This window comes from Equus asinus, chromosome 13 (assembly GCF_041296235.1).
Source record: "Equus asinus isolate D_3611 breed Donkey chromosome 13, EquAss-T2T_v2, whole genome shotgun sequence".
Taxonomy (NCBI): Eukaryota; Metazoa; Chordata; class Mammalia; order Perissodactyla; family Equidae; genus Equus; species Equus asinus.
Window position 1 is genome coordinate 4910954 of NC_091802.1, and position 14347 is coordinate 4925300.

General features: G+C 38.9%; 1 protein-coding gene across 4 annotated transcripts in view; it reads left to right on the forward strand.

The window, feature by feature from the left end:
- The window catches only part of TVP23C (trans-golgi network vesicle protein 23 homolog C), a 32313-nt gene extending 29183 nt beyond the window's left edge, over positions 1–3130 (forward strand). For all 4 annotated transcript variants that reach the window (XM_014864198.3, XM_070482309.1, XM_014864196.3 and 1 more), the window contains one exon: positions 1317–3130. In XM_014864198.3, coding sequence (XP_014719684.1) covers positions 1317–1343 — 27 coding nt within the window. In that variant the 3' untranslated portion in view covers positions 1344–3130. The remainder of the gene's footprint in view (positions 1–1316) is intronic.
- The last annotated feature ends 11217 nt before the right edge of the window (positions 3131–14347 follow it).

The following is a 14347-nucleotide window of genomic DNA, read 5'->3' on the forward strand; positions in this document are numbered from 1 at the left end:
AATACTTTAAAAAATAAGTTTTTAAAGGCACTTATTTAAGTATGAGATGATGATGATAAAGATATTTTAATTACTCTTTGAAGGCTTTTAGGATATTCCAATGTCCTAAATAATGTGTGTCCTGAAATTATTTTAAAACCAGCAGGATGCACTATCATTGCTGGTAACTTATTTAAAAAAAAAATTACCCTAAGTTCACTTGCTTTCCATTCATTCTGGTGGCTCTAAATGAACAGTTTTGAAGAACGTATATTGTATGGTTTTGGGGTTTACAGTAGGAACAAGTAGAAACATAATAAGACTGTCTCATTAAAGATTTTTTTATGGTAATGACATTTTTTTGTTGTTGTTAGAACATACAGGGTTTACTAGAATTCCCCAATATGAAGATTTAAATCAGGGTTTTCAGTGGGTTAAGTAGTATTCATAGGTAAATAGTATTGGGTAAATCTCTTGGGAAAATTGAGTAGGTCTTTGTATGAGTGATACCTCACATTTGTTTCGTGCAGTAAGTTGGGCAAGTAATGTTTTTTGGGATGGTGGTTCTCAAACTTGAACCTGCATAGGAATCATCTAGAGGGCTAAAATGCAGGTTCCTGGGTCCCACCCCCAGAGTTCCTTATTCACTTGGTCTGGGACGGAGGGTCTCATAATTTTCATGTCTGACAAGTTCCCAGGAGATGGTGATGCTGCTGGTCCAAGGATTATGTTTAGATAACTAAAGCCCTGCAGAATTAAGTGATTTCTCAAGAATATACGGCTAGTAAGTGGTATACAGCTAAGGCTTAACCCAGCTCTCCTTTCTTGAAATTCATTGTTATTTTCATTGTACTATACAGTTTCTCTTGTATAAAAGATAAGAAGTAGAGAAAACGAATGTTCTTGTGGGGACATCATTCTCCTCTTCAGGAATTTTTACATGGTCCCAGTATGCCTTTGCTGTGGTCCACCTTATGGTAATTGTCAAATGTGTGCTTAATAGGTTTTTTCCTTAGCATTTTCAGTGTTTCTGAAGTGAGAAGAGACATTGAATACAGGTAAATTTGAACCTGGAGCCTGACATAACATGCATAGGGTTAGTAGACTTACATAATACCTGGTGATGCTCTGCTAGAATATGACTGCCTTGCTGGACATCTTGGTGGATCCATTGATTTACTTCTCCAGCATGTCCATCATTTTTAGCATAATTGGGCCATAAGGTAATGTAGTAGCTGGTTCTGCTTGCAAATAGAAAATGTTTTCCTAGGCCTCATGCTTTGCAGTCTGTTAAGTAAAGTAGCTTTTAATATTAAGGAGTTCTTTCTCTTTTGCAGAACACCAGAGATGATCAGACTTCCTGAAGAGGACTAGAGAAAGCTTGTGTGTTCTGTTACACTGGGAAACAACTGAAGAGATTCTTGACTCTGAACCTTTTAGAACTCAGTACATGTTGCAAAGAGGAGTGTTGGGTTTGTTTTTCCATTTACAAATTTACTTTAAAAAAGGAAAAGTAGTTTTCGTATTAAATTTTTGTTTTCATTCTAGCATTTTGGGGCTTGAAAGTATGGTGTTGTAGAAATATTGTCAGAATTTAGTTCATGGTATACTTATGTGTATGCACATAGTCATGTAATACCCATATATCCCAAATTCATGAAAGTGTTTGTGTTCACGTACATGTGTAATGGAGACCTTTGCATTTTGATCCATAGAACATAGGAGGATGTTCTTAGTCTACATCAAAACTCTATGTATTTACGTATGATTTCTGTAGATTATTTTCGAAGAAAGTTTTGCTTCCATGTTAAGAGTGAGCACTTTGGCTTATATGTAAGTTAGAAATAATTGTTAATTTTACAACATAATATTTACTTCATGATGAAACTTCTTATCCTAGGCGTTCACAGGCAGGTAAAAGCCAAATTTGGGCCAGTGGCATTAACTAATTTCTAAGATTTTGTTTATTTTTATTTGTAACATATCATGTACTTAAGGCCCAATTAATATAAATGGAATTTTTATAGTTTATATTTAAGGGATACCTAGAGATTGCTGCTGTTCTATTTATTTTTTGGAAAACATAGCCAGATTTTGCTTTGGAACTTCCCGGAGGCTCTTCAGTGGTCCTTGGCTTAATGAAATCTATCTTTTACCACTAAGAGTATTATTCTTATAATGTCATAGTGAGAATAATCATTTAAATGCTTGGCATAATAAATGCCTAAAAGACATTTTATTTTATGAATCTATTTTTTCTTGGTATAATGGGGATATTGTAAATCATGTATTTGTATTGATGGTATTTCTTAAAGCAATATATGTAACAATCTACAAACTAGTGTAGGCACCTGTGAATTCTGTTGTAGGTATGGTAGTCCCCCCGTATCCGTGGGGGATATGTTCCAAGACTCCCAGTGGATGCCTGAAATCACAGATAGTACCAAACCCTGTATATACTATGTTTTTTCCCCTATACATACATATTCGAGGTGTGACAGCGAAACTAACATGAATTTCTTTTTCCTTCTTCATAATTTCGTGGATAGAAGATTCGTTCTTACCGTAGATCTTAGCAACCTCAGCATACGAGTTTTTTTTCTTTCCTTAAGTTGAAAACTTTTACCTTTTCACTTAAAGGAAACACTTCACAACTTCTCTGTGGCATATTCGAATTGCCAGCATCACTACTCTTGTGCTTTGGGGCCATTATTAAGTGAAATAAGAGTTACTCAAACACAAACACTGTGATACTGTGACAGTCGATCTGATAACCGAGAGGCTACTAAGTGACTAACAGGTGGATAGTATATATAGTGCGGATGCATTGGACGGAGGGATGATTCATGTCCCGGATGAGGAGCAGCAGAATGGTGCAAGATTTCATTACGCTACTCAGAATGGTGTGCAATTTAAAACTTGTGAATTGTTTATTTCTGGAATTTTCCATTTACTATTTTTGGACCACGGTTGACTGGGGGTAACTGAAACCGTGGAAAGTGAAACCTTGGATAAGGGGGAGCTATTGTATACTGTAAACTTTATTGGAGTCTTTTAATCAGCACGTTATTTTGTGAATGTATTTATACATTGTTAAAAACTTTGACAAGGTGTTTTGTTTAATGGAATAAATGTCTTTATTGGAGTGATAGCTTTGGAGGTGCATAGCTATATTTGTATAAAACTCTACTGTTTACAAGCACTTTGACACATGTAATCTCTTTTGATCCTCATGACAAACCTGTTAGGTGTGATGCCCATTTACAGATGACAAAATGAAGCTTCAGGTTATTGAGTGACTTGCCCAAGGAAATACAGATTGGAGGAAGACCCATCAGGGGGTATTACCGTTTTTAGAGTGAATATTTGTCTCTAAATATCCTTTCCTTTCTTAAGAATCATTAATTTATTAAGTCATTAATTTATTAAGTACTGGTTTGCCATTTTACTTATACTCTTCTGGTGAGGAAGGTGGATGCTGCATAAAGATATGTTTTAATTTAATCTGAAAGATCTAACCTAAATCTTTAGAGTTGAGAGTCTAACGGGACACATTAGTATAGTTCTTGAGGTACCTATGTTGTTATTTGAACCTGCAGTCCTAAGCAAATACGCATGTGGCATATTTTGGAATTTTGGAATATGCATGTGGCAGGATCTACCACTTATCCCCCAATATCCATTTTTCCCTTCTGTGTGCTTCCCACCTATTGGCTGGGACATGGCAATGAAGACAGATTTTGTGCGTGCATGGCCCTTTTTCTTCCTGCTAGCTGAATGTAGACATAATAGAGGGAGCTTGAGCAGCCATCGAGGCCAATGGGGTGGAAGCCTTGTTTTGTGAACAGCAGAGAACTGAGGTAGAGCTTTGTCTGAGTTCCCTCTGATGGGATAGCAGCTCTGACCTGCCTGCTGAATTTTTAAGTGAGAAACAAACATCTGTCTTGTTTAAGTGTTAGTGTTTTGGCTTTTCTGTTGCTCATAGGCTTAACCGAATTCTTCATGAATATAGTACATTATATTACAGTAACATCCCCCATAATTGTTTCCATGAATATAGTATTTGAGATGTAAAAATTCAGTAAATACATATTTGCCCTTTCCTCTGTGTACTAATTAAGCTACTATAGGTGCTAATGAGTCCAGCTGTTCCAGATGCTATTGCTGCATAAAAATTCACCCCAAAACTTAGCAGTGTAAAAAGTCGTTTTATTTTGCATACACATGCTGTGGGACAAGAATTTGGGTGGAGCCCAGTAGGGACAGCTTTTTTCTGCTGTCTGGGGCTCAGCTGAGAAGATTTGAAGGCCAGGCTTCACATGCTGGCTGGGGGCAGGAAACATCTGGGGCTTTCTTCAGCCACAGGTCTTGGAGGTTGATGTTGGCTGTCAGCTGGGACCTCAGCTAGGTTGTTGTTGGAACACCTACGTTTGTGACCTCTGTGTAGGCTCATTTGGGCTTCTTTACAACCTGGCATCTGGGTTCTAAGAGCAAGCTTCCCTAGAGAGCGAGAATAGTGTGTTTTTATGACTAGTCTCGGAATTCACATAATGTCACTTCTGCTGTACTCCCTTGGTTGAAGCAGTCAGCAAAGTCCCTTCGAGTTCAAGGGAAGGCTAATAGACCCCACTGCTTGATGAGAGGACTATTAAGATTACATTATAAGAAGAATATGTGGGATGGGAGATAATGTTGGAGCCATGTTTGGAAAATAAGGTGACAGCACACCTACTGTAAACATTTCATCAAGACTGAAAAATTACTTGAAAGAGGCTGAGGGTAGTAGGTGTTGTTTTCCCTCTTATCTTCCCTGGTTCAGCCTTGAATACAGGTGAATTGACTGAGTGGTGCACTTAAAATGAAAGCAATGTCATATCCTCCAGCCCCCAGAGTACTTTGACCCACACCTCTGAAGTAAATAGGAAGGGGTGAGTGTGTGTAGAGGTGTTGGCACGTTCATTCCACCATAGCGTGGGTACTGTGATCCTTTCAAATTTGTATAACTCTAGAGCTCATCAAAGTTCTTTTGTATATATCATCTCATTTGATTCTCCCCATAACCTCGGGACGAAGGAAAGACCGTTAATAGCCTGATGTTACAGATGGGTAGCTAAGAATGAGATAAGTAAAATAATTTACTGAAGGATGCACATAGTAGAGACAGTAATGCTAACCAAATATTCCATTTATTCTGCATTTCCCAGCTTCTTTAATTAATTGAGGCCATGTGATTAGTTATGGCCAATGAAATGTAATTGAAAGTGACCAGTGTCATTTCTGGGTGAAGAAGGTGAAACTGCTGTGAGATTCTCTGATCTTTCTGTCCCCTCTGTCACAACCAGCAGTCCTTAGGATGGTGGTGCCTCAGCCAGCCTGGGTCCCTGGGTGACTTTTGTAGATCAGAATCTCCTTAGTTACTCCTGTTGGACACACAGCCTAAGTGAGACGTAAACTTTTGGTGGGTTAAGCCACTTGATTTTCTGGTTAGTTTGTTTCCATAATGTAACTTAATAGCCTATTCTGACTAATAAAGTTGCACAACCAATAAGTAATATTCAGAAAACTTTTAGGTCTCAAATCAATAAATTTTCCACTTCTCCATGTTTTTGCTTTTGCAAAGAAAGAAACTGGATTCCTTATCCCTTGGTGCAGTGTTGCCACTTGTGGTGGGAAAAATTGACCAGGTGAAAACTGTCAACTAAGAGAGTCCACACTCCATTGAAAGGACCAGAAGCTTCTCATTTCCAGCCATTGGTTGCCACTCAGGAATGTGGTCCCTGTGTTGCTAGGATTTTCAGTTTTTTCAAGAGAAATGCAAAATCTGGATGTTTATATGAAATCTGATCTTTTAGTGCTTGTAAGTTAAATGTAAAAGGAAAAAAACCGTGTGAAGCCAAACAATGTCTGCATGTCAAATTCAGCTGTGCTAACTTTTGCCGTACGGCAGTGATTTTCAGAAAGGTTCTGGAATCACCTGCTCAGCCCTAACTACCAATTTGCAAGGAGCCTCCTGAGCTACTGTTTGCACACCACTGCCAGGAAAGTGAAGCCTGTCCATTCCTGGTTTTGAAGAACGCATTCTCAAGTTGTATGTTAAGTAAACTTTTCAATTAAAAGTAAAATGGAAATAACATTGAATTCTTGTGAGAAGCAGGAAGCACTCTTTAAAACCTTTATATTGTTCTTAAGAAAGGAGGAAGCATATCACCCGAAGAGGTTATAATTTGGTGCCAAGAAAAAGAATAATTTCATACTTAACTTTCCCCCACTACAATTAATTAAAAAAGATAATTAAAGCACTCATGGTCAGAAAATCAAGTAGTACAGAAGGGCTACAAAGAAATGCAGGTCTTATCCCACTCTCAATTCTGCTCCCCAGGAGCAAACATCTTCAGCTGCTTCCGTATTTCTGTTTTGGAGTATTTACCTCCATAGCTCTAAGTAATATGCTTATTGTGCTTACAGTGTTTCTCAGCTTATCAGCTTTATATATTAGCTGTTTACTTCCTGCTATGAAAATGAAGATTTCACTCAAACCCTCCTCCACATATAGTTTGAGTACTGTTTTCTTTGTCCAATTGGTTGTAATATTAAAGGTGTAATATAAACCTCCATTTTTCACTCCATCAGTCATCTGTTGTAACTTAATTTCCTCTGTTAGTAATTTGTGCAACTATAAGTAACAGAAAAATCCTACAAATAATAGTGGCTTACAAAAAAAGGGGTTTGTGTGTTTTTCTGCAATGGAAATCTGAAAGTAGGCAGCTGCTGGTATTGATGCAGCTACTAAACAAGTCCTTAGAAAGCTGGTTTTTGTCCCCATGCTCATTGCCTCAGCGTCACAAGATGCCTGTCACAGCTGAAAATGACTCATCTATTTTTAAGGAAGGAAGAATGGAGGCTCCAGTTGTATCTGTTCCCTTTTATCAGAAGAGCAAAAGCCTTCTCAGAAATCACAGACTTTTGTTTCCACGTACATCTCATTAGCCAAAAAGGTGTCACCCAGGTGTAAGAAGTCTGGGAAAACAGGTATGCAGGTAGGCACATTGCTGCCTTGAATAAAAGTGAGATTTTGTTAGTGGGGGAAAAAGGAGAAAGAGACATGGGCTAGGCAGCTGGCAGCCGATGGCACACTTCCCATGTGGGGCTTTATGTAGAGGACACTGCCTGTTGGGGCTAATGCTCTTGGCATCATTTTTACAATAAATAAATAGCTTTTGATCTGGATGGCAATTCTTTAGCCAACTCTTTTTTTTTTGAGTTCATAATAGTTTACATCAATGTGAGATTTCAGTTGTACATTATTTCTTGACTGTCACCACATAAGTGCTCCCCTTCACCCCCTGTGCCCACCCCGACCCCACTTCCCCTGGCAACCACTGAACTGTTCTCTTTGTCCACGTGTTTGTTTATATTCCACATATGAGTGAAATCATCTGGTGTTTGTCTTTCTCAGACTGGCTTATTTCGCTGAGTGTAATTCCCTCCAGGTCTTCCATGTTGTTGCAAATGGGATGAATTTGTTTTTTCTTATGGCTGAGTAGTAGTCCATTGTATATATGTACCACATCTTCTTTATCCAATCATCAGTCGATGGGCACTTGGATAGTTTCCATGTCTTGGCTATTGTGAATAGTGCTGCAGCAAACGGGTGCATATGTTACTTTGGATTTTGATTTCAGATTGTTTGGTAGATACCCAGTAGTGGGATAGCTGGGTCATATGGTAGTTCTATTTTTAGTTTTTTGAGGAATCCCCATACTGTTTTCCATAGTGGCTGCACCAGTTTGCATTCCCACCAGCAGTGTAATGTTGTATGTTCTTGGCACTTTTGTCGAAGATTAGCTGTCCATAGATGTGTGGTTTTATTTCTGGGCTTTCAGTTCTGTTCCATTGATCTGTGTGCCTGTTTTTGTACCAGTACCATGCCGTTTTGGTCACTATAGCTTTATGGTACATTTTGAAGTCAGGGATTGTGATACCTCCAGCTTTGTTTTTTTTCTCAGGATTGCCTTAGCAATTTGGGGTCTTTGGTTGCCCCATATGAATTTTAGGATTCTTTGCTCTATTTCCGTGAAAAATGTCATTGGGATTCTGATTGGGATTGCATTAAATCTGTAGATTGCTTTGGGTAGTATGGACATTTTAAGTGTGTTTATTCTTCTAACCATGAGCAAGGAATCTCTTTCCATCTCTATGTCATTATCAGTTTCTTTCAGTAACGTCTTATACTTTTCATTGTATAAGTCCTTCACCTCCTTGGTTCAGTTTATTCCTAGGTACTTTATTCTTTTAGTTGCGATTGCAAATGGAATTGTATTCTTGAGTTCTCTTTCTGTAAGTTTGTTATTGGAGTATAGAAAAGCAACTGATTTTTGTAAGTTGATTCTGTACCCTGCAACTTTACTGTAGTTGTTAATTATTTCTATTAGTTTTCTGATGGACTTTTTGGGGGTTTTCTATATATAAGACTATATTGTCTGCAAACAGCGAGAGTTTCACTTCACTCTCTATTTGGATCCCTTTTATTCCTTCCTCTTGCCTAATTGCTCTGGCCCAAACCTCCAGTACGATGTTGAATAAGAGTGGTGATAGTGGGCATCCTTGTCTTGTTCCTGTTCTCAGGAGGATGGCATTTACTTTTTGCCCATTGAGTATGATGTTGGCTCTGGGTTTGTCATATATGGTGTTTATTATGTTGAGGTAACTTCCTTCCATCCCCATTTTGTTAAGAGTTTTTATCATAAATGGCTCTTGGATCTTGTCAAATGCTTTCTCTGCATCTATTGAGATGATCATTTGGTTTTTATTCCTCAATTTGTTGATGTGGTGTATCACATTGATTTGCGGACGTTGAACCATCCCTGTGTCCCTGGTATGAATCCCACTTGATCATGATGTATGATCCTTTTGATGTATTGCTGAATTCGGGTTGCCAAAATTTTGTTGAGGACTTTTGCATCTATGTTCACCAGCGATATTGGCCTGTAGTTTTCCTTTTTTGTGCTGTCCTTGTCAGGCTTTGGTATCAGAGTGACGTTGGCCTCGTAGAATGTGTTAGGAAGTGTTCCATCTTCCCTAATTTTTTGGAATAGCTTGAGAAGGATAGGTATTAAAGCCTCTCTGAAAGTTTCTTAAAATTCCCCAGGAAAGCCCTCTGGTCCTGGGGTTTTATTCTTTGGGATGCTTTTGATTACTGTTTCACTCTCTTTCCTTCTCAATGGTCTATTCAGGTTGTCTGTTTCTTCTTGACTCAGCTTTGGGAGATTGTAAGAGTCTAAGAATTTATCCATTTCCTATAGGTTATCCATTTTGTTGGCATATAGTTTTTTTGTAGTATTCTCTTATAATCTGTTGTATTTCTGTGGAGTCTGTTGTTATTTCTCCTCTTTCAGTTCTGATTTTGTTTATCTGAGCTTTCTCTTTTTTTTCTTTGTAAGTCTGGTAGGGGTTTGTCACTTTTATTTATCTTCTCAAAGAACCAGCTCTTTGTTTCATTGATCCTTTCTACTGCCTTTTTTGTTTCAATAGCATTTATTTCTGCTCTGATTTTTATTATTTCTCTCCTGTTGACTTTGGGCTTTGTTTGTTTGTCTTTTTCTAACTCAGTTAGGTGTAATTTGAGATTGCTTATTTGGGATTTTTCTTGTTTGTTAAGGTGTGCCTGTATTGCAATGAATTTCCTCTTAATACAGCTTTTGCTGCATCTCATATGAGTTGGTATGTTACCATTTTCATTTGTCTCCAGATATTTTTTGATTTCTCCTTTAATTTCTTCAATGATCCATTGCTTGTTCAGTAGCATGTTGTTTAGTCTCCACATCTTTGTCCGTTTCTCAGCTTTTTTCTTGTAATTAATTTCTAGTTTTATAGAATTATGATCAGAAAAGATGCTTGTTGTCAATTTTCTTAAATTTATTGAGACTTGCCTTGTTTCCCAACATATGGTCTATCCTTGAGAATGTTCCATGCGCATTTGAGAAGAATGTCTATTCTGCTGTTTTTGGATGGAGTGTTCTATATATGTCTATTAAGTCCAACTGGTTTAGCTTTTCATTTAATTCCACTGTTTCCTTGTTGATTTTCTGTCGGGATGATTTATCCATTGATGGGAGTGGGGTGTTGAGGTCCCCTACTATTACTGTGTTATTATTAATATCTTCTTTTAGGTTTGTTAATAGTTGCTTTATGAACTTTGGTGCTCCTGTGTTGGGTGCATAGATATTTATAAGCATTGTTTCTTCTTGATAGAGTGTCCCTTTGATGGTTATATACTGCCCTTCTTTGTCTCTCTTTACCTGTCTTATCTTGAAGTCTACTTTGATATGAGTATTGCAACCCCTGATTTGTTTGCCATTAGCTTGGAGTATCGTCTTCCACCCCTTCACTCTGAGCCTGTGTTTGTCATTGGAACTGAGAAGTATTTCCTGGAGGCAGCAAATTGGTGGGTCTTCTTCTTCAACCCATCTCGCCACTCTGTGTCTTTTTATTGGAGAATTCAATCCATTTATGTTCAGAATGATTATTGATGTATGAGGGCTTAATGCTGTCATTATATCACTCGTTTTCCAGTTTTCTTGCATTTCTTTTGTTTCTTGTCCTGTGTGTTTTGGTCTCCCCATTGACTTATGTAGTTTTTTATGATGTGTTTCTTTGTTTTTTTCCTTATTTATTTTTTGTGTCTCTGTTCTGCCTTTTTGTTTAGTGGTTACCCTGAGGTTTGTATTCAGAATCTCGTGTATAACATAGTCCATTTTCTGATAGTCTCTTATTTCCTTAGTCTAAACCGATTGAGTCCCTTTCCTCCTCTCCTCCTAAGTTGTTTTTCTCCCATCTTATTCCATCTTGTGTTGTGGGTTTGTGGCTAAAATGACAGGATTATCTTTGTTTTTGGTGTTTTCCTTCTCTTTATCCTAATGCTATAGTTGAATATTTGTTATCCTATTCTGATTCTGTCTATCTATTTATCTCCTTAATCTGTGATCTGTGACCCCTTTATCCCTTTTTTTCTTTTTCAGGTATGAGGGCCTTCTTGAGGATTTGTTGCGGGCGGGGGGGAGTCTCGTGGCTATGAAGTCCCTTAGCTTTTGTTTGTCTGGGAAAGATTTAATTTCTCCCTCATACCTGAAGGATATTTTTGGTGGATAGAGTATTCTTGGCTGAAGATTCTTGTCTTTTACAGTTTTGTATATATTGTTCCATTCTCTCCTAGCTTGTAAGGTTTCTGTGGAGAAATCTGCTGAAAGCCTGATAGGGGTTACTTTGTAAGTTATTTTCTTCTGCCTTGCTGCCCTTAGTATACTTCTCATTCATTTTTGCCAGTTTTACTACTATATGCCTTGCAGTAGGTCTTTTTACATTCAAAAATCTAGGAGATCTGGAAGCCTCTTCCATACATATTTCCCTCTGTTTCCCTAGATTTTGGAAGTTCTCTGCTATTATTTCTTTGAACACACTTTCTGCTCCATTCTCCTTCTCTTCACCTTCTTGAATACCTATAATTCTTATGTTGCATTTCCTCGTTGAGTCGGATATTTCTTGGAGACTGTCTTCATTTCTTTTTAGTCTTAGTTCTCTTGCCTCCTCTGTCTGGAGCATTTCAACATGTCTGTCTTTGATTATGCGGATACACTCCTCTATGATGTCCACTTGAGCATTCGGGGAATCCGTATTTTGTTTTATCTCTTCCCTTGTGTCTTCTATCTCTAATATTTCTGATTGATTCTTCTTTATAGTTTTAATCTCTTTTGTGAAGTAGCTCCTGCACTGATTGAATTGTTTCTCTACATTTTTTTTTTTACCTCATTGCGTTTTTTGATGATAGCTATTTTGAATTCATTGTCTGTTAGCTTACATATTTCTATGTCCTCAGGACTGAGTTCTGGGTGCTTGTCATTTTCTCTCTGGTCTGGAGATTTGATGTAGTGTCTGATGTTGGAAGGTCGTGTCCTTCTCATTCTGATATTATTCGGTTGCAGTTAAAGCCTATCGCCACTGAGCGGGGGTTGAGAGCCACTTATTCTGAGCCCTCCACCTTCAGCTGATATCCCAGGCAGTGGAGCTGTGGGGTGCAGGGCGGTTGTGGGGAGGGGCGCTTTCTCCTGCATACACTCTGGGATTTCTCAATCAGCTCTTGGTATCTGGTCTCCTGGGGTCTTGGCTTGATGAGGTCACCACCCTGTGAAAGCTTGTGCCCCATTAGAGGGCTTCCCTCTAGGCTGCAAGGGCCCTAGGGAGTCCTTGGTGATCCTACGAATGAGCGACCCCTCCCCCGCTCCTTCCCTCACAGAGCCTCCCTCGGTAGTGATTTGTAGTCTTTAGGGGAGGGTGTGAAGTTCTCTCTTATCCTGTTCCAGCTCCTCTGAGTGGGGCTCCAGCCTCTCCGCCCTCTGTCGTGTGGCTGCGTGTCTCTCTGAGGTTTTTGTCTTGTTAGCATGTCTTTCTTTGGAGTATGGATGTCCCTTTTTGTTGTTTTTTGGAGGGGAGAGAGTCCCTGGCGAGTCACTCTGCCATGATGCTGATGTCTCTCCTCTTTAGCTAACTTTTGATGCAAAGCTATTAAAGTACAACTTGGTGAGACAGTTCTGTGAGGGCATAGGCTGATGTACTCTTAAGTGTGTATCCTTACTTTAATGTGATTCAGGCATTGGATTTAGAATATTTAGAGCAGTCGTTCTCATGGGGTTGGTGCCACACCCAAGGGAGGGTGTTTTTTTAATTTGGGAAAGGAGGGGTTGGTTAAAACAATGATTGGTTATTTTAGTGGGTGAAGCTTAGGGGTGCTAGGTGTTTGTAGCACATAGGATAGTTTTGTACAACTGAAAATTGTCCTGCATCTCTAATAACTTCTACATATCCCATGAATAATTGTGTGCAAGAAAATCCTGTTGACAATGAGAAAGGAAAAGCACCCCCTAACAGCTGTCAGCTGGAGGCTGACATGGCCCTCACACCTAGGCTGTGGTGGTCTCCTGTTGGACACAGACAATTTTGTACAACACCAACATCTGACAAGGCCACTCTCTGACTGTGAGGGAGTAAGACAAAAATAAGGACACTCTGTTACCATGTTGGAGCATAGAAACACGAATGCTGTGCAAACCACAAAAACCAACCAAACATCCCCCTCTCCTGCTTTACATGAATGACTGCTGCTGCTGTACTAAATACCACTTTAGACCACTATGTTCTGCCTACCTCCTAGATTAACATTATTAAGATATCCACTCATAGAATTGCTCTACTTTCTGGAAGCACCCAATCCAGAGTAAAACTATGATTCATGGAACCCTTCTTGAAATCACGTAACAGGCCTAGATCCTATAATAAGCCCTACCTAGCACCCAAGACTGACATACCTCATGGTGTGTAATCTCCCTTGTGCAAAATGTGCTAATAAATAGGGGCTGGCCCTGTGGTTGAGTGGTTACAGTTCCACGCGCTCTGCTTCAGTGGCCCAGGTTTGCAGGTTTGGATCCCAGATGCGGATCTATACCACTAGTCAGCCGTGCTGTGGTGGCATCCCACATACAAAATAGAAGAGGAACAGCACAGATGTTAGCTCAGGGCTAATCTTCCTCAAGCAAAAAAAGAGGATTGGCCACAGATGTTAGCTCAGGGTGAATCTTCCTACCGCCCCCCCCCCCCCCCCAAAGTGCTAATAAACTCAACTTTGTTCAACCCCAGGTCTGTTGCTCCTGGTCTTTAGCTGGTGAGCATTGACAATAATTATCTGAGCCTAGACTATAAGCTCATTTTACATATAAAAGCTGAATTTTACATTCTTTTAGTTGCAGATTTTCCATACTTATCCAAAAGTGAAACTCTCAAGTGAGGGAAGGTTGTAGTCTTTGTTCAGTACTTTACCAGGAGTTTTTCACCATCCTGAAAACTCTCGTCACTAATAGCAACATTCAAATTGTGAGTCGAAATTGCTGCAGCTGCATTAGTCTGCATTTGTGGTAGCCACATTCATGGCAATTATATGTATACATGCAAGCATCTGACTACTTTATTGTGTCATCAGTTGTGGCCATTTTTCATATTGAATTAGATATTACGATAAGTTACTTCCTTTTATTTCTCTTTTATATTATAGTTAGACATTCTATTGATTAAAAAAAGTGCCCAAGTTCTATTGTCTATCCATCTGTAAATTTTTAGAATAATAAAAAGCTTGTTTAAAAATATTTGTAATTAAAAAGTGGCTGTGGGTCTGAAGGGCTGAGAAACACTGGCCTGCAGTTATTGATAAACAGTCTGTTCCTTAGATGCTGTTCACTCAAGTGGAGCTGGAGAGCAGATAGATTTGAGCTTGTGCTCTGGTGTTCTAATATTCTCTGTTGCTTCCTGAAGGAGGATGCCATAG